General features: G+C 39.6%; 1 protein-coding gene across 1 annotated transcript in view; it reads right to left on the bottom strand.

Moving 5' to 3' along the window:
• Cerkl (ceramide kinase like) overlaps positions 1 to 18,349 on the bottom strand; it is a 98,527-nt gene that overhangs the window by 27,979 nt on the left and 52,199 nt on the right. Inside the window, 2 exon segments of the mRNA XM_051183838.1 lie at positions 4,882 to 5,013; positions 11,288 to 11,474. Coding sequence (XP_051039795.1) covers positions 4,882 to 5,013; positions 11,288 to 11,474 — 319 coding nt within the window.

Genomic DNA, 18,349 nt, shown 5'->3' with positions numbered 1-18,349 from the left:
AAGGCTGGGTTTTATAGCATAGCTTACTTTTGAAAAATAAATTCAAATACATTATGAAATTCACTTTAAAATTAAGTTTTGGCTAAATGATTTTTATTTAAGTGAGTGTTAAAATATTCTAATTTTCTCTATAACATTTCAAAAGACATTTGATTATATACTGATGTAATATATCTACGTACAGGAATCTTAAGGGATATTGAATAAGTTACAAAATTAATCACTTTTTTGTCTGAAACAAAAAAATGTAGGAAACAAATGAGAGAAAACTGACTAGGAAATGCACAGGTGTAAAATGTTTTAACAGGATGAATAAAATAAATGGACTTCGGAGACACTACATATTCTAGTGACAAAAGAACCTAAAAGAACCTATGCTATAAAATAGCAAAAGGTGATAATAAAGAAAAAGAAAGCAAGGAAAAGGATTAACTGTGAGTTAGATGACTATGCAAAATAGAAAGAATCAAAAATAACAAAAATAAGTAACCAGACAGGCTCTTATGGGCTCTAGAATCAAACAGAGCCACGATTAACCCACCAAATAGGATAATGGAAAGGGATTCTTAATCTTTTTTTTTTTTTTTTTTTTTACTGTGATACTACCTTTCCATCTACTTTCCTTTTCCTATGAAGTCAGCACTCCATGTCCTTTCTTTATTAGATTTAGAATCTATATTTCACCACTCTTTGTCTCAGGATTCCTTCACTTCAGCATAAATGTTACTACCCCAGGGTACTATGTCTAGGGCAAATTATTTCCTGAGATTAATACAGAATGTCCATGATGAATTTGAAAAAGCATACAGATGCAGTATGATTTAGACACAAAGAAACATGTCTTCGTCTGGTACTTAACACTTTATGATGGGATAAGATACTGAAATACCTTTTTCCTCCTCTCCTACAGCAAGCTCAAAGCAAAACCAGACCAGGATGCTCAGCTTCTACACCTTTCATAATTTGTGTCCCTACCCCATAAACAAATTTTTGTGACTGAACTTTTCCAGACGGCCTAGTTTTCTGCCTGGTGAAATAAGGAAAGAGAAAGCTACAAAAGTAGAGCCACATAGAGGAAAAGAGAAAGAACACAAAGCCAAGAGAATGACCACATAGAAAGAAAGAAGATTCCACAAGAGATCCACTTTCTGAAAAATGCTCCCCCACAAAAGGAGGCAGGATTATCTGGTGCATAAACATTCCCAGAGACCCTGACCTGGCAGTGACCATTGCCAAATTCAGAGAAGCCTCTTTAAACCCCTATGATAATGACCATGAGAATGTCTAGCACCTTTGTCAAAGGGAAGGGTGATTGAAGATCAAAGTGCCTATTGTGAATCCACAGAAGGAAGGACTCAGAGTATGGTGACTCCACACACCAGGTAGAATGCATTTAATTTTGTATTATTACAATGAACAACATTAACTACAATAGGTAACAATTGTAGGGAAGTAACTGCCAGCTCTTATGACCTCTGTACTGTGCAGTGTATAACTAGCACAAACCATTGAGCCAAGAGGACAAGTGTATTTGTGATACAGTGCTACTGATCAGCAAGCTGTGTGGCCTTGGGCTGGGATCAGCAGATAAATGAGAATGCATAGAGGAAGTACCTTTGCTTATGTTCACAAAGGCAGTGAGACTGCACTCAAGGGCATCAATGTTCTTCAGTAAGACAACACTCTGCCTCTAGCATATGATCCCAAGCTAAGGCTCCTTGATACCACAAGGAGAGCCAAACTCCTACCCTGTATTACAGCATGCTATCTATACTCTCAACTCCTCTCCATGTGCAGCAACACAGCTCTACCCAGGAGAATGGCACTGACTGGTACTGAAATTATTTTCTCAGATTTTTTTTTGACTTCTCTGACTTTCCACTTTATTGTTCTATGAGTTCATAGTTCACCCAATGATCTCTCAAAACTCTAGCATCTTTTTGTTGTTGTTCTTTAGTTTTCAAGACAGGGTTTCTTTGTGGAGCCCTGGCTTTCCTGGAACTCACTCTGTAGACCAGGGTAGCCTTGAACTCAGAGAGACCCACTTTCTTCCTCCTGAGTAGGAATTAAAGGCACTTTTAAAGGTACAAACTCTAATATCTTCTTGATTTTGAGAGCCAGAGAGGGGACAAATGTCTTATGTCAGCCTGGACGTATCATTCACTCTCTTCTTGGACCACTGGACCAATATATTACTATAGTAAATGCCTATTTCCTCTCAGCATTTCCAGAAGCCTTGTTGATATTGTTATTGGAGAAAATCCTACAACGTTGTGAGTAGCAGCATGTTGGGCTACTGTTTTAATTCAAACGTTTCAAAAAGCGCTGCTCTATATTCAGAAGTGGCTAGGATTTCAGCACAAATTGAAGTGAAAGAAGTATAAACTTGTTAGTACATAGATTTATGTTTAAAATAAATGTGTAAGGTAAAATATTCAAAATGTGCCAAATACTAAACAGCATGGCTTCCCCTAATAAACTATCATATAGAATTCAAGCAATTCCTATTCCGCTTGGTCTCTCCAGTGCAAAGGAGTCATGTTGAAACAATGAGCACACAGTAGATGTGTGCTTCTTTGAAATATTCTTCATATATTTTCTTTCCACTAAGAGACAAATTGAATCTTGTTACACAATTTTATGAAAATGACACTCATAAACTAAGGGCCATCTCTGTATGACACTCTAAGCCAAGTAGACGGAAAAGCTGAAACACTTCCCATAGCCATAAGTTTCTTCAGTCTTTGACACAAATAGGAACATTTTGATATAAAATATTGCTGATACACAGAAGAAAATCCTCCACTTCCTTTTTCTCTTCCTCCTCCTCTTCTCATTTTCCTCTTCCTCCCCTAATCTTGATTGAGCTGGTGGACTCATCTCTGCCAAACCATATTACAAAATTATGACTTTTTAAAAGTCACTAACTGTAAATCAAGATGTGATCTGCAAATTGCAGAGTGTAGCATAAGATTCAGCCATGTCTAGACTCAAGCTTGTATGGGAAATATCTCTGGGGGTGGAGGCTGGGGACCTTCCCAAAGCCACTAGCCCTTCTTTCTTAAAAAAGTTCATATTCATTTCAGCTGTCTTGCTTCAGCCTTCAAGAAGAGGGAATCTACCCTCAGTTACAGGAAAGGAAATAGCTGTCCTATATTGGACACAGATAATCAAACCAAAAGAAAGTTTGGTACATGCTAGGGTCTCCCTTTCTTGTATAAACATGCCTTTCTCCATCCCACTAGGTAAGAATAAGAAAGGCTACAATTTAATGGTCAAATGTTTTATGAAGATGTGATAAACTGGATCCAATATGAAATAAAAATTATGAAGGTATTTATTTATTTAGTTTTAAGTATCTGCTTGACTCCTCAAGCATAGAGGATCTTGCATAGAACAAAGATGCCACAGAGATTATTTGTTTGCTTATTAGGCTGACCTTGAAAGCTTGAGCACAAGTGGTGTATTTGCCTCGGTCTCCCAAATACTAGATACAGTGCCCAGGTTCCAGGGAGAGATTCAGAAACTGGCTAATACATAGTAATGCCCAAGCAAACTCCTGAGTAGCGTTTACATGTGGAAAATGCAACAGCCATCCATGAGCTTGATATTCATCTAATTTTACTTGGCTCATCCCAGCATGGACCTCGGATCTTTCCCATCTTAGGAACTATCCCATAGACAATAGGCACAAATCTAGATTGTATATTTCCCTTGTGACTCACCTGTAAGCCAAAAGTTATAGCCTATACAAGCTAACTTTTCCACTGGAACTTCATTTAAGTCAGAAATTCATTTGAGGTGTTTATTTGCCTTTTGTTGTTATCTTGTTATTCATTTATTTTTAGTAAGACAGGGCTTTGCTATGTAGCCAAGGCTAACCTCAGCCCTATAGTCTTCCTTCTCAGTCTCCCAGGTGCTACGATTACAGGCATAGGTCCCCATTGTTGGACTCTTTAACCTTCATGGTGGCAGATGTCTTTGGGATAACTAATCTTCCCACAAAACATCTTTGGGAAGGAACTTCAATCTACCTGAGTGCTTCAAGACACTCACTGAATTTCAAAGGCCTTATTCACACTCTGAGACCCATAGCTATCTATCACAGCTGAGCAAAGCCAGGTCCCTCCTCCAGAAACATGTCATTATGACTAGGAGACTCAACTGTACTGCGGACTTGTCTCCTGAGTAGCTTAATTACATAAGAAACTCCAACCACTACAGTGTGCATCAGATGCCCTCTGCTCTGGTAAAGCCATATAGAAAGAAAACCAGTGAAGTTCTGGCTTTAGGCTGTGTCTACCCTTCCTAGTAGATGCGCACAGTAAGTGTTAATAAATCAGGAGAATTTGGTTTCCAAACATTGAATGTCCAAAAAGATTTTACCAACATTTTTCTTAGTAATTTGGGGATTAGCAAATTTCTGATTTTCTTATCTAGATGCTAAGCAAATTCTTACTTTTGACAATGGAACCAAGCTCCCAGTTTCTCCTAAATTAACCAAAAGCAGCAGCTTTGTGTTTAGTTTTGACCTAACCAGCAGGGGTCAGGGTCAGAACAAAACAACCCAAGGGAAGGGCCACAGAATAATATCAGGCAGAAATGTGAGTACAGCAAGCATCTTCTTGAAGTATCAAAAACCATAGTTTGCTTTCAAATAACACCTAATGATTGTTACCGTGAAAGAGGTCTAAAATATTGATATTTAAATACAAAATAGCATGATTTAAAAAAAAAAAAGCTAAATGAACGATGCTTCTGGAGCTGGCGATGGGACACAGAAAGAATGCTTTACTGTTCTGAGCAGCTGTTCGTGCTCAGGAAGTAAGGCTGTGTGGGCTCTATGTAGAGCGGTAAAGTTACACAGAGAAAAGAACTCACTTGTCACATCAGTCTTTATCCCTGCAAGCTTCAGCACAGGTTGCACTTTCTCATAATAGATTTGGACAGACTCCTTTCTGTGACTCTGGGTGTTGAGGAGGATCTTTAGAGCCTTTGGCCTGCTTGGGAAACCTAAAATGAAAATGAGTAAGGTTTGATTGTCCATCAGAACATCATACATGTATCTAAATAGCATTTGCTATTTGTATCTTAGGTCCTTGCTTGAGTGTGGCTTTTTTTTTTTGTTGTTGTTGTTGTTGTTGTTTTGTTTTGTTTTTTGTTTTTAACCATCTGCTTTCCTAGAGGCGAAACACGATGCTTTCCCTCTTCAAATAAGTCATGCATTATAACAAGCATGTTATTCATGTTATTCAGAAAGGAGGGTATAAATAATAGCAACTCATGGACATGGAAGCAATACTGATGAGCACTGATCCACTCACAGATGAGGCATGTCTTTATGGAGACAGGCTGTGGACTGTGACAAACAAAAATGTGTATTTTCTTTTCCTTAGATATATACTTATCCTGGAACGGGGCACCTAATGACCTCAAGTCTTCTGACATCTGCTCTACCCAATGACTCTAGGGACAGACTGAGCAGGCAGGGGTGAGTCACTATTAACAACCAGTGCAGTGCATGCTGGTGGTTGAAAGGAGGCTTGAGGTCAGAGTTCAAATCCCAGAAGGTGGCGGGGGGGGGGGGGGGGGGGAGAAAGTGCTTTTCTCATGGGGACTGGGAAGGCATCCCCTCTCAGAGGCCAGCGGTGATGGTGACAGTGGCGGGCTGCCTCACAGTTGGGACTGAGATTTGATACTGCAATTTTCTGGGCAAGAGGCTCGGCACTGTGAAGCCACTTGGAGCAGGTGCAGAGCCAATTGTCTGCTGTTAGGAAGGGGCAGGAGCCAAAAGAAAGCTGACAACCATTTCTTTCGTGGTAAGCTGCTCTCAGAAGAGAGAGTTTCAACGTTACAAAAGCAGTTAGCATTCGTTTCTAATAAAACCATCGCTGAAGACAAATGAAAGAAAATACCCATTTATATCAAACTCTATACTTCATGATTCGCTTATGTTATTTGACTTAACAAACATCTTTGCCCAGCACATAGTTTGAAGATGTGAAGGGGAGAGCTTGAGATGAGGAATGGACCAAGCCATGCTGAAGCCGTGGAACCTTTGTGATCTCTGTTTTGATAAGAAGCCTCCTGCTTACACATGAGACCCATCCGTGCCGCACGCCTCACTCTTCCCAGGTCTTGTATTTGAGTGAGCACCGAGAATCCTAGAGAGTAGTAGCTAGCTGCCAGGCCTTTTGCATCTCTCACCAGCATGCCTCTGGTACAGGGTTCAGGCACCTGTGCTCTGGGTGCCTCCCCCTCCCCGCGCAGGTATGCATAGCTCAGGTATAGCAGCTCCCATCAATGCTCCATTGTTTCAAAGTCGCCCTGGCATCTTTCTGCTGTGGACACTGCTTGGACCCCTCAAAATGGCCTTTAGTGACTTCAAATCCCATCCTAAGCCAGTTCCTCTCCTCTCACAGGCAACGTTCAAGAATGAATCATTGAGCCTTTGTAATCCTGGAAAAATGGGTCAGAGAAGATGCAGCAGGACCAGTGGTCCTCAACCTCTCTAGGGCTGAGACCCTTTAATACAGTCCTTCATGTTAGACTGACCTCCAACCATAACGTTAGTCCACTGCTCCTTTATAACTGTAATTTTGCTACTGTTACAAATTCTAATGTAAACATTTGATATACTGGATGGCCTTAAGTGGTTCCCATGAATGGGATCAAGGAATCAAGCCCCCCCCCCACCCCCAGGTTGAGAACCACAGGCCTCAACTCTCAGCAGAGGCATTTGTGGTGGGAGTGGGGTGTGTGTGGGTGGAATGTAGGGGGTGGGGTGGGAGGAGTGTAAGGGGTGGGAGTTGGTGAGCTATGGGGTAGTGTTGCTTCTTAGGTGTCTGGGAAAGCCCTCTTGAAGAAAGGAGTATTTGAGTAAGGCATTTCCCCTCCACATAGACTTTCTTCCCCTATTACTCTGCGATTCATTAACTATCTGCCCATGAGGTTCTACATGACACCAGCCTAACTGAACACGCGGAGCTGTGTTAATACAACAAAGGCTGTTTCAATTCCCTTATGACAATTCAGTGCGTTCCATTGCATCAGATGTCAAACCTGGGCCTTCTTCACTCAGATGGTTTTGTTTCTGTTTCAAACATGCTTTAAAAAAGAAAATTCAAAATTCTACCATTTGTTTTTCAAGGCTGGCTCCAAACTCCACATACTCCCAGGAGCCTCTCTTTGTCATCCTCAGAATCTATCCCTTTGGCCTCTCTGTGTCAAATTTACCCCAGGGTTATCTGTTACCTAGTTCTTGTGCCATTTATACAAACGTCTCTGATGGAACATCTTGGGACTTCCACTAACCAACCACAGCCCAGTTTAAAATGGGAGACTTGTCAGTAATACATTACACGGTACTGGTTTTTTGTTTTTTGTTTTTTTTAATATTCAAGTTGACAAGCTACAAGCTACATGGACACTAAGCAAATGATGAAAAAGGAGATTTTGTTTTAGAATAATAATAGACATATGACGCATTCCAAAGTTAGAAAACTCTTATTTTTGGACATTAGGGAAAAAAAATGATTCAGGCAAGAAGTAACCAGTGCCAGAATCATCTGGTGACAATTAGGGAAGGCTATTTACATATTCTTAAACTCTATTCCTTTACAAAACCCTGAAGCAACTGCAGCTGAGTGCCCTGAAAGACCCTGGATCCAATGGGAATACTGTTGCCATCTCTTAACACAGGTACCAAGCAGGCAAGCTCCTGGTTTTCTCTCATTGAATCATGACAGAGCCAGGAGCTGGCTTTAAACTTCAGGCACATCAGTCAGAAGCAATGCCTTGCTCCATCTTTGTTAAGTGGGACATTGGCCTAAAGGTCCTCTTTGCTTGTGTAAACAGACAGTACCCACACAATTGGTCTTGCAAAATGTGACTCAGTTTGTCCATTTTCCTATGATCCTAATTTCTTCACAAACACCTCCATACCTATTGTGTATCAAGTAGAAGCAGGGGATCTGAGGCTCCATTTAATGAAGCCCCTGTCCTTACAAAGGCAACTTCCTAATTGCAGGACACAAACAAAGGGATCAGAGTAGGTTAAAAAGCATCTGATCTAAAAACAAAACTGGCAGCAGAGCAGGAGAGAAGGCAGAGGTGAGGGTGGCTGGATGGGGACAGTTAAGTCTCCCAGGGCATTACAGACATTTCCAGAATTTTTTTTTTTTTTTTTTTTTTTTTTTTTTTTTTTTTGCTTAGAAAGAGATGCATGGTGAATTTTGAGCAAAGCAGTGATATAACCTTTGATTTGGTTTTCCAAGGCTCACTCTGGTCTCTACATAGAAGTTGAACATAGTAGGACTACAGGAAAACAAAGTCAGTACAGCTGGTTAACATTCTGAGTGGAAGACAATTGTTTTTGGACTGTAGTGGGTGCAACAGATGTAGAAACAAAAATTGGATTTTACTCATATTTTTAAAGTGGAACTGATCAGAAGTTGTATCCGTTAGATACAGCCCCTGAAATAAAAGTGTCCTGAGAAGTCAATGGTGGGTAGATATGGGGGAAATAGAGAGACACATCTGTATAAGAACTGGTGGCATGGTTACCATCACCTCAGGAGGTTGATGGACTTTAGGAGGAAAGCACAGGTGAGTTAAGAAGAATAATGGACACAGGCTGCAGGGAGGGGGGCTTGAAATCAGTAGTGAGAGCGCTGTGGGTGGTAGGAATGAAAAGCCAAGAACTTAAACAAGCTCCATGTGATGCTAATGGGCTCTGGGGTACATTATGAATGTGTACATGGTGAATTATGAATATAAACATGTACTCAGTATTGTTGCTCATATCTGTAATCCCAACACCCAAGAGGCAAGGGCAAAAGGATCATTGTGAGTTCAGGATCCACGCCAACTCCATAAAGAGGTCTGGGTCAGCCAGAGCTGTATGGTGAGACCCTTTCCAAAATGACAGAAATTATGGAAAATTATTATGGGAGCGTGTGAATGAACTAAAACACTCAAGAGCTTTGAAGGAATGGACATTGAGACTAAGGGAACATGTATGAGAACATCAAATTACTCCCTGCATAGTACAACAGAGTAACTGCCAATCGCTTTAGTTTTTAAGAGGGAGGGAGAGGGAGGAAAGGGGAGAGAGAGAGAGAGAGAGAGAGAGAGAGAGAGAGAGAGAGAGAGAGAGAGAGAGAGAGAGAGAGAGAGAGAAGAATTACTCCTTGAAACAAGTTTTGCTAATGGATTGGTGTCCCGGCTTAGTGCTTTTAGGGGTGGAGGGAGAGAGGTGGAAACAGGATCCTTACATCACCTCCTGGGATGAGTGGTTCAGAGAGGCCGTCACCCCATAAAAGGACTGCAGGGGGAGCTGTAGGCCCTCGGGAGAGCCGGGTCATGCCTAAGGCAAGAATGAATCCAAATATCCATGTGTGGGCAGTGGAAATGCAGACTCTGCTAATGGTGGGCCATTCATCCCAGAGAACAGAATGGAGGTAGGAGTCTGCAGTTGAGGAAAGCAAGGAACAGGGCTGGGTTAGTCTTGAAGAACCTCAGAGGATGGTGTCAGTAATAAGGAATCTCTTGTGGTCCTGGGGTAGAGACAGCACTGTTTACAGTTCTGACTGCTAAGGAGTGTGGGAGGTCTGGTCCTAAGCAGTAGGGTTCTGAACCTTTCTCCTCAGACACAGACAAAGCTAGCAGTGGAGCAATATTGACTAAGGCTACAGACCTCCACAGCCTGCTCAGCTGACCACACTGTCCAAACCTGAAGCTAGATCCCTGTGAAGCCTTAGGGCTGTCCTTTTCCTTGCCCAGGAGACCTCAGTGGAAATGTGTATTTGAGACCTTTAGTAGCCAATGAGATCATGAGCAAGGGACAGAGTTCAAAATCTCCTTAATCTGCCAGTTCCAGGACACCCAACTTCCCTCCTGAGAGGCAAACACTGATAAGAAATCCTTCCAGAAATACATGTACACACACAAGCATTCAGTATATGTACTCTAAGTCATGACATGTCTTGCTTCCTTTTAGTGTGTTGATTTTAAAGAGAATTTTGGAGTTAATGGAATGACTCATTGGTTAAAGCACCTGCCTCATCTGATGACCTGGGTTGGATCCTTCAACACTTTGACAAAGGACTTGTAATTAAGAGGTCTATTCCATTCTAGCTTTAATGTAGCATTGTCTTAGGATAGAGATTTGAAAACTGCCAGTATATAAGGGCTACTTCCATTTTTCTATGAGCTGGTATTTCATGTCAATTTCTGTAAGTGTCTTCTGGGTGTTTTCTTGGTCGGAAAATTATTGTTGCTTGTTATATGAGTGAGAAAAATATATTGCACAGTGTCCTTTTATCTTGGATTTTTACTTATGGCATTTTCTTCATGCTGAAATTTCTCAGTTTTATGTACTTACCGATGAGTTTCTCTAGCATTTATTCTAAGGTTACTGAATCTTATGTCATATTTAAAAGTCCTTTGAGACTTTAAAACCCTCCACTTTTCTTTTAATACCTTTGTGGCCTCACTTTCATATTTTTAAAAATCTCATCTGAAATTTATTTCAGTAAATAAAATGAAATGGGAATTTTACTTTATTTTTTTTAACAGTTGGCAATCCACCAGTCACTTAGTAACTGATGACAGATTCTGTTTAGTTTCAGTTATTCATTTTGGGCATTTTCACTGTTCTGAGCTGGGGTTTAAACTCAGGGCCTCATGCACATGAAGCACTAGCTCGTCCCTGAGCCACAAGCTGCGCCCCATGCCACCGAGTTCAGTGCTGCTCTAGATGCACACAAGTGATGAAAGTGCTTGAATCTATTGAGTTATGTGTCTGAGATTGTTCATTCACCCACGTGTCAGTATCACGTTGGGGATGTTGTTGTTAGTGTTTGGGATGCTAGGAATTGAGCCTGGGGCCTCGCATATGCTAAGTGCTTGCTTAAGCTGTACCCCCCCACACACAATCATTAAAACCATAAATACTTCTGGTATCTTCTAGAGTTACATTAAAATAAAATTACCTTAGAGATTTTATGATGTTCAATTTCTTTTATACAAAACACATATTTCCAAATAATTCATCCTTCTTTATCCCTCAGTACCTTGCTGTTTTCAGATAAATGTTAAACAGCTGTACTATTTCATCTTTTCTGTTGTTGCTGTCAATATAGCTTTTCCCCCGTTCATCTACTCACTTTATATTGGCTACAGAAATCAAAACTATTGATTTCTGCACATAACCTGTTTTTAATTCTCCCACTTTCTATCATAGGTTTTTCCCTGTAACCCTTAACTTTTCTAGGTTAACAATTACTTTCATCAGCAATAATGATCGTCTTACACTTCCTCTTTCCAACTGTTTGAGAAATCTGCTTGCTCAAGATCCGCTGTGCATCAGTTAGTCTCACTGTGTAGGTCCTGTCTAGCCATACTGTAAAAAAGACAGCCCTGTCAACTCTAGAATCTAAGAGGAACACCTTAGGGTTTTCCCGCAGAGGCTTCTGAATTGGACACATATTATGATGCTAACATAACCATCTAGGCTCATTTTTAGCTTTCAGAACCAAGGCTGATCCCATGTTTCCCCTTTCAGCCTCGAATTGTCATGCTGATATTTACTTCCTGAACATACTATAACTAAAATCAGAGTTTTGCCTCTTTTACTTGGCAACATTATTTCCTCTGGTAATCAGAAATATCCTTTCGAGTGCAGCAACTCATTTCTGAATTCACATACTGGTAAATATGTTGACAACTGATTCAGTAAGGTGGGCCTGCTTGTTCGAAATGTCGGATTGGCTTAAACAACTCTCATATACCCATGGGAAAGTATAATTAAGACAAAGCTTATGAATTCACAGGGTCCAAGGCATACCAAGGCAGTAAGCAGACATCCCTGGGTGTGAATGTGAGAGATTCTGCTTTGGCTTCTCCTCCTTGGTCCACAGAACACACAGACAGTTTGGGTTGGAACTCCAAATTCTGCTGATAGAACAAACTTGTTTTTTCTTTCTAGAATACAGTGTGGAGCAATAGGCACAGGTAAAGCTATTGAATTCCATCATTAGCCAATCACCACACTTCTTTTGAGATCAACAATCATCGATCCCCTTGTATTGAAGATTCAAGTGTGTTGAACTAAATCTTCAGGGATCCACAGAGAGTGGTGTTAGGAACATAGCAGATGGGAATGCAGACCTATATCCAGATAATGTCCCAGGAGTAAAACACTAACCTTACACAAGAGTGAGGTGCAATGTAATCAACATAATCAACATGCCACCAGGTGATTGGCTAGTTCCTCTGGGATAAGGCACCACATACAGGACTCAGAGCCACTACATACCCAGTTAAGGATGATGGGGTCCAATTAGTTATGGTGATGGGTAAGTAGTGCTGGTTGTTAACCCTGTGCTTCTCTCATGTTTGTAACAATACCACTTGGTTCCCACATCTATCATGTATGCTCTTCTGCAATGACAGAGATTCACATCTATGGTATGTGGCATGCTGTTTTCTCCACAGAATGAATTCTCTTTGCTAGATGTTTCCATAGAAAAGACATATTCTTTACTTTGCTGTGGAAGTCTGCTTTCTGCTTCATCCTTACTGTCAAGTCTTTTTCCAAGTCCCTGACAGTAGGCCAATCAATCTCTTAACTGCCATCCATGCACTCCAGCCATCACTTCTTGACAGCAAGTAGTAGCTGTTTGAGATGTGCCCATCAATAATCTTCCTTTCTAAGTTCCCTGCTTTCTTTTTAAGACAAATTATGATTTAGGTTGTAAATCCCTGGTAGCTCTTTCTTTGCTGTATAATGGAGAACTGTCTAATCTCACTCATCTTCACTTGCTCAGGTCGGAGGCACGTTCGCCTTGCTTTGAAAACTGGTAGCTTCAAATTAAGCATTTACTCTGCATTGTAAATTGGGCCTGTGTTTCTAAGAAGCAAAATACCCCAAGTAGCAGAGGCAATGTCCTCTCCATAGAAGGATAACACTACTTCAGATAGAAAGGTGGAACTGAAATCTCTAGGTTAACCCTAATTAATTAGATGACTGGGGTATCTGAAAAGCATCATGTGGAATATATTTTGGATTATCTATCTATCTATTTATTTAAATTTTATTTTACTTTCCAACCTGAGTTATCTGTTCTGCTCCTCTTCTCACCTCCTCACAGCCAATCCCCCATACACTTCTCCCCCCAAATGATATGACTACCCATGGGGAGTTAACAAAGCCTGGCATGTTAAGTTGAGGCAGGACCAAGTCCCTCCCTGTGCCTTCAGGCTGAGCATGGCATCCTACCATAGGGAATTGGTTCCAGCAAGCTAGTTCATACACCAGGGATAGATCCTAGTCCTTCTGACAGGGGCCTCTACGATAGACTAAGCTACACAACTGTCTCCCACATGCAGAGGGCCTAGTTCAGGCACATTGAAGTGCCACAACTGTCAATTTAGAGCTCATGAGTTTTCAAGACCTTGGTTCAGCTATTTCTGTATATTTCCCCTTTATATCATGTAATATTTATTGAGAGATTCTCTTGCAAACACTAAGAACTACTCAGAATCTACTTGTTTTAAATGGAAACAGAAAAGAATGATACAACAGAATGATATGGTCATTACATGTTTAACTAAAATATCAGTTTTGCTTCACCAGTAATGGGGCAGATATCTCCACATGTCACCTGTCATAACATGAAGATAACATGAAGCACATCATGCCATTTACAGTTTTATCTGAATCAGCCTCTCAACCTTTTGACTACGATCAAGGGCAATTTTATATGAAATCTCCAAAATAAATCCTATTAAGTTTTCGACTGAAAACCCAGTTTCATATACTCCACATTTTGTATTCAGAGGACAAAAGAATAGGCTAGATGGTACTCTGAAGAAGCCAATGGGTAGTATAATCATTAAAATGAAGCACACTAGCCAGGTGGTTAATCCCAGGCACTTGGGAGGCAGAGGCAGGCAGATCTGTGTGAGTTTGATGCCATCCTGGTCTACAAATGAGTTCCAAGACAGCCAGGACTGTTACACTGAGACACCCTGTGTCAAAACATCAAAAAACAAACAAATAAGCAAAAACAAAAAAAGAAAAAGAAAAAAGAAAAGAAGGAAGGAAGGAAAGAAGGAAGAACCACTCTAGAGATAGTGCACCAGAATTTCTGGAGGCCAGCAATCTGTGTTTAGACAAGCTACCCTTGTAACCCTTATATCCACTGAAGTGTCTACAGCACCAATGAGCTGGGCTCTTATTTCAATAAACACAACAGCTGTGGAAAGAAAAGGAATATCATTTACATATATTTAATTAAGTGAAAGATTCTTAATAGAAATGAACTAAAAATACATTATTAAAAACAGGAACTTTTTGATATGGACCAGAGATAATAAACAATCTTGGTGGATAACAATATCTGAGTATTTGTGAAATATTTGGTTTTAGAGGTTCACTTCAAAGTATTTGGGTAGAAATATTATAATGTCTACAATTTGCTTTATAACACATTGATACAACATTTACCTCAAACATAGGAAAGCATGAAGAACTATAAAAATCAAGGTGATGGAAATACAGGTGATGTTCTACTTTTATTTCTGTTGATGTTATAAAATAGTCTAACTCCAAAGCAACATAGGGAGGAGAAGGTTTGTTTACTTTACAGTCCCAGGCATAGTCCATTACTGCAAGAAATTTACAATGACAAATACTTCTTTTCCATTTCCTGGTAGCACACACCATCATTTGGGAGACTGAAAATATATTTATTTGATCTTTATGATTCATCTTGTGTTAGTAGGACAGAATCCCCTAGAGTAAAAAGCTTTGGGTCTTGCTTTCTGCTGTGTTTAATAGACCTAGAAAAGGTATCTGTCACACAGAAGATGTAACATATATATATATATATATATATATATATATATATTCATATTCAGAAATTAAAAGAGAACAATTATAAAACTGACATTTCAATTGCACTGCAAAAACCCAATTAAAGAAATTAATAATGACTAACTCTAACATAGAATAATTTCCAAGTTGCTGTGATATAAACAGATAAAAGCATAATGCGCTTATGTTAATTCCAAAAATAAAATGAAAAGGCTAAGATAAATATCTGATGGAAAACCAAAGATTTATCAAAAAATAGGTTTTGTAACAGACATCCAAATTTATTGCAAGTTGTATTAAACATTGGAAAGGTAACGACTTCTTTACTGTCAGGTTAAGGCAACCTATATCTCACACTACTCCTCTGTATCTATAAAGTTGAAGTTAGTAGAAAGTGTTTTAGAGTTAGCAAGTTATTTTCTAAATTAACAGCAGCATGGGAAATAAATACTGGTCCTTTTGATCAGAACTTTCCAGAAACAGATCATCAATTCTAATATATGGTGGGCAGTAGAGTTGCAGGGCAATGCTACCCTCAGTCATAAAGTAGCCTCCACACTTTAGTCCTTGTCTTAGACTCAGTGTGATGTCCCTCAGCTCCACTGGGCATTCAGCCTTCATCATCTCACAATGCTGAGAAGCAGGTGGCCAAGAGGGTGACAGTGATAAGCAATGAAGCCAAGGCAAAATTCATCACTTAATGTTGCCAGATGATTCCACCAGCCTATTTTTCATGATGATAACTATAACTATATGAAAGCATTCAGAGATGCTGAAACTTGACTAGAGTGAGGCAGGTAAGGCATGGTCAAGTTTTAAGAAAAGGAATGACTCACAGGACAGAAAGGGACCTAGTTTATTTTTTGTTGAGAAAACAGGCATGCCTTCTGGACTGAACAGAAACATTTTCACAGAATATGGGGATATAGAAACATTGTGAGGATGTATGGAAGATTGGCAGCCACAAGAATCCAATGATAACATTTTAAGACACTGCAACACCAGAGAACAGAGTAAGGATTTCATCCAGGGACAGACTAATTAATATGAAACTATACCAAGACATTTAAATCCCCACACTTAGAAAAAAATGAATTTCACAGTGTCAGTGATCACTTATTCATAACTGTACAATTGTATAATCATCTTTCCAGTAGATAATCCAAGATTTAAACAGAAGCACGAGTCAACATTAATATGCAGCTGGCTAGATTCTCAGTCCCTTGGTAATCTCTCAATTCATACTCCGGAGTAGAGACCTTTTTAGCACGCCAGTTTGCAATGAACCAGCAGTGTAAAACAGAATGGCCAACTGCTCCTCTGTTAGTAACAAATGTGCTAATATGTACTAGTTTAAACTTGATCTATCAGTGAGTCAATGAACCATGAAGGGTGGGGGTTAATCAGGGTGTTCTCCAAACAAAGGCTCCTGAGAGCTGCAGGGACGCCACCCCCAGACTCACATCTGTGCTGTTTTGAGTTCTGTGCAATGGAAAGGGCCTGGTGCTCAACAAAGTTAAGAGCCCAGAATCCTGCCACCGTCTTGTAGATATTCACAACTATTCCACACAGGAAAGAAACCAAGTTGTTGGAAAGATAAAGTCCAAACAAGAGAAACAAACTCCTTGCTGCTGTACTGCTTAAGAGCTTCTGATAGTAAACTGTTCCCTGTTAATGAGTAACAGAGTGGTAAAAGCATTTCACGGAAGATCTGGCTAGTTCCTAGCAGAGCTCAGAGGTGGTGACATTCTATCTTAGGCGATTTATACTAAAATGCATTGATTTCCCTGTATTGTCAAACAAAAGCATATGTGTACTGATCTTTACTCTCAGAGATATAAACAATTCTAATGCCACAGTTTGACTTAAAGTAAAAATAAATTCACATGTAGTTTGCCAGTGTAAACAAACCTTTTTCTAACTGCTAACATGAAGCAATTAACAGAAGGATCGCCTGCTGATCACCTCAGTAATTCAGGATTTAGGTAATAAGGGATCCAACACCAGTCAGATCCAGGGCGAACAAGTCAGAGAGGAGAGACAGACAGGAGCTGGTCATCCAATAGACCAAGCTACTTTTTACCAACCATTGGATCAGTTGGAACAATTAGCATTTAAATACAATTAACATCTCAAGAATCTAATTTAATGGCATAATGAGACAATTAATTACCCACCAAAGTAGGAAATTATAAAATAACAGATAATAATTTCATGAATGTTTCTAGTTTAATGATTTAATCAAGTTGTAAAGTTTTACTAAAATACCCTCTCTGGATTATTTGTGAGCACTGTAACTGGGTCTCTAACCAGCAATGCAACAAATGCCCAAGTGAAGAGACAGTATACAGAATGGGAAAGTCTTTGTCAACCACACATCAGATGGGAATTAATACCCACACTATGGGTGACCTCCAAACTTCAAATACTAAAAGGCAAATATTCCTATCAATAAATAAACTGAATATACAACTGTAAAAAAGAAGAAAACACAAACAGTGGATACATAGCTTTGTTTTACATTGATTTTGGGATGCCTGTGCCTAATTCACATATTTACAGCACAAACCCTCTCAGCTGTGGCCTGAAAGCACCATGAAAGAGGCCCCAGAAATATTTTAATAACTAGAGGACTGGGGATTCTGCTGTGAAATAATCTCTTCTAAAACAGACAAGCAAACAGAACACAAAATAGAGGGGTAGGGAAGGGGGGTGGCTTTGCAAGGAGTTGTGCAGAGTCATGGGAGTTAAATGAGGGGAAAAGGAAAAGCAAAACTGTTCCACATCCTTAGCCATCAGAGAAATCCAAGCAACAATGGGAGCTTAGTGATCTAATGCTTGCTTAGTTATCAGGAGGAAGCAACCTAGAGGCTCAAGGCCCTGGTTTGGTTACCAGCTGAACAAAATTAACACCGTAACACGTTCAAGCAACTTTGAATAACATTGAATAGCCAATAAAAGACATTAAAGACATAATGAGAGACAGAAACAGAACTTAGAATATTCACAAAGTCCATAGTCATTTAATAGGAGCTGAAATATACACAAAAGCAGGAAGTGAGAATTTGAATTTTTATTAAGCAGTGTCTAGTTAAGAGGGGAAATGTAAATAAAAACGGGAATCCCTTAAAGATTATAGTAAAATATTTCATTTTTGGAATTTGTACAGCAGTAGGAAACCAGGATCTTTAAACTCTGTATCAATAAAAATAAGAGTAAAAATGAAGTGCTATGTCCAAAATTTAGAAACCAAACAACAAACAAATAACAAAAGTATGAGAAGGAAAATAAAAACAAATGCAGAAATGAATGACATAGAGAAGGATTAGAGTAGGTCAAGTTAATAAATAAAATAATACTTGCAAACCCAACCCTCAGCACGTGGAACTGCAGAGCATAAATAGGAAGCCAGTGATACCACTGTGGCATCCAACAACAACAAGTTCTACTTCTTCGAGAAAAAAAACT

This window comes from Phodopus roborovskii, unplaced genomic scaffold, assembly GCF_943737965.1.
Source record: "Phodopus roborovskii unplaced genomic scaffold, PHOROB, whole genome shotgun sequence".
Taxonomy (NCBI): domain Eukaryota; kingdom Metazoa; phylum Chordata; class Mammalia; order Rodentia; family Cricetidae; genus Phodopus; species Phodopus roborovskii.
The sequence above is the reverse complement of the archived record's forward strand: the minus strand, read 5'-3'. Positions and strand labels throughout refer to the sequence as shown.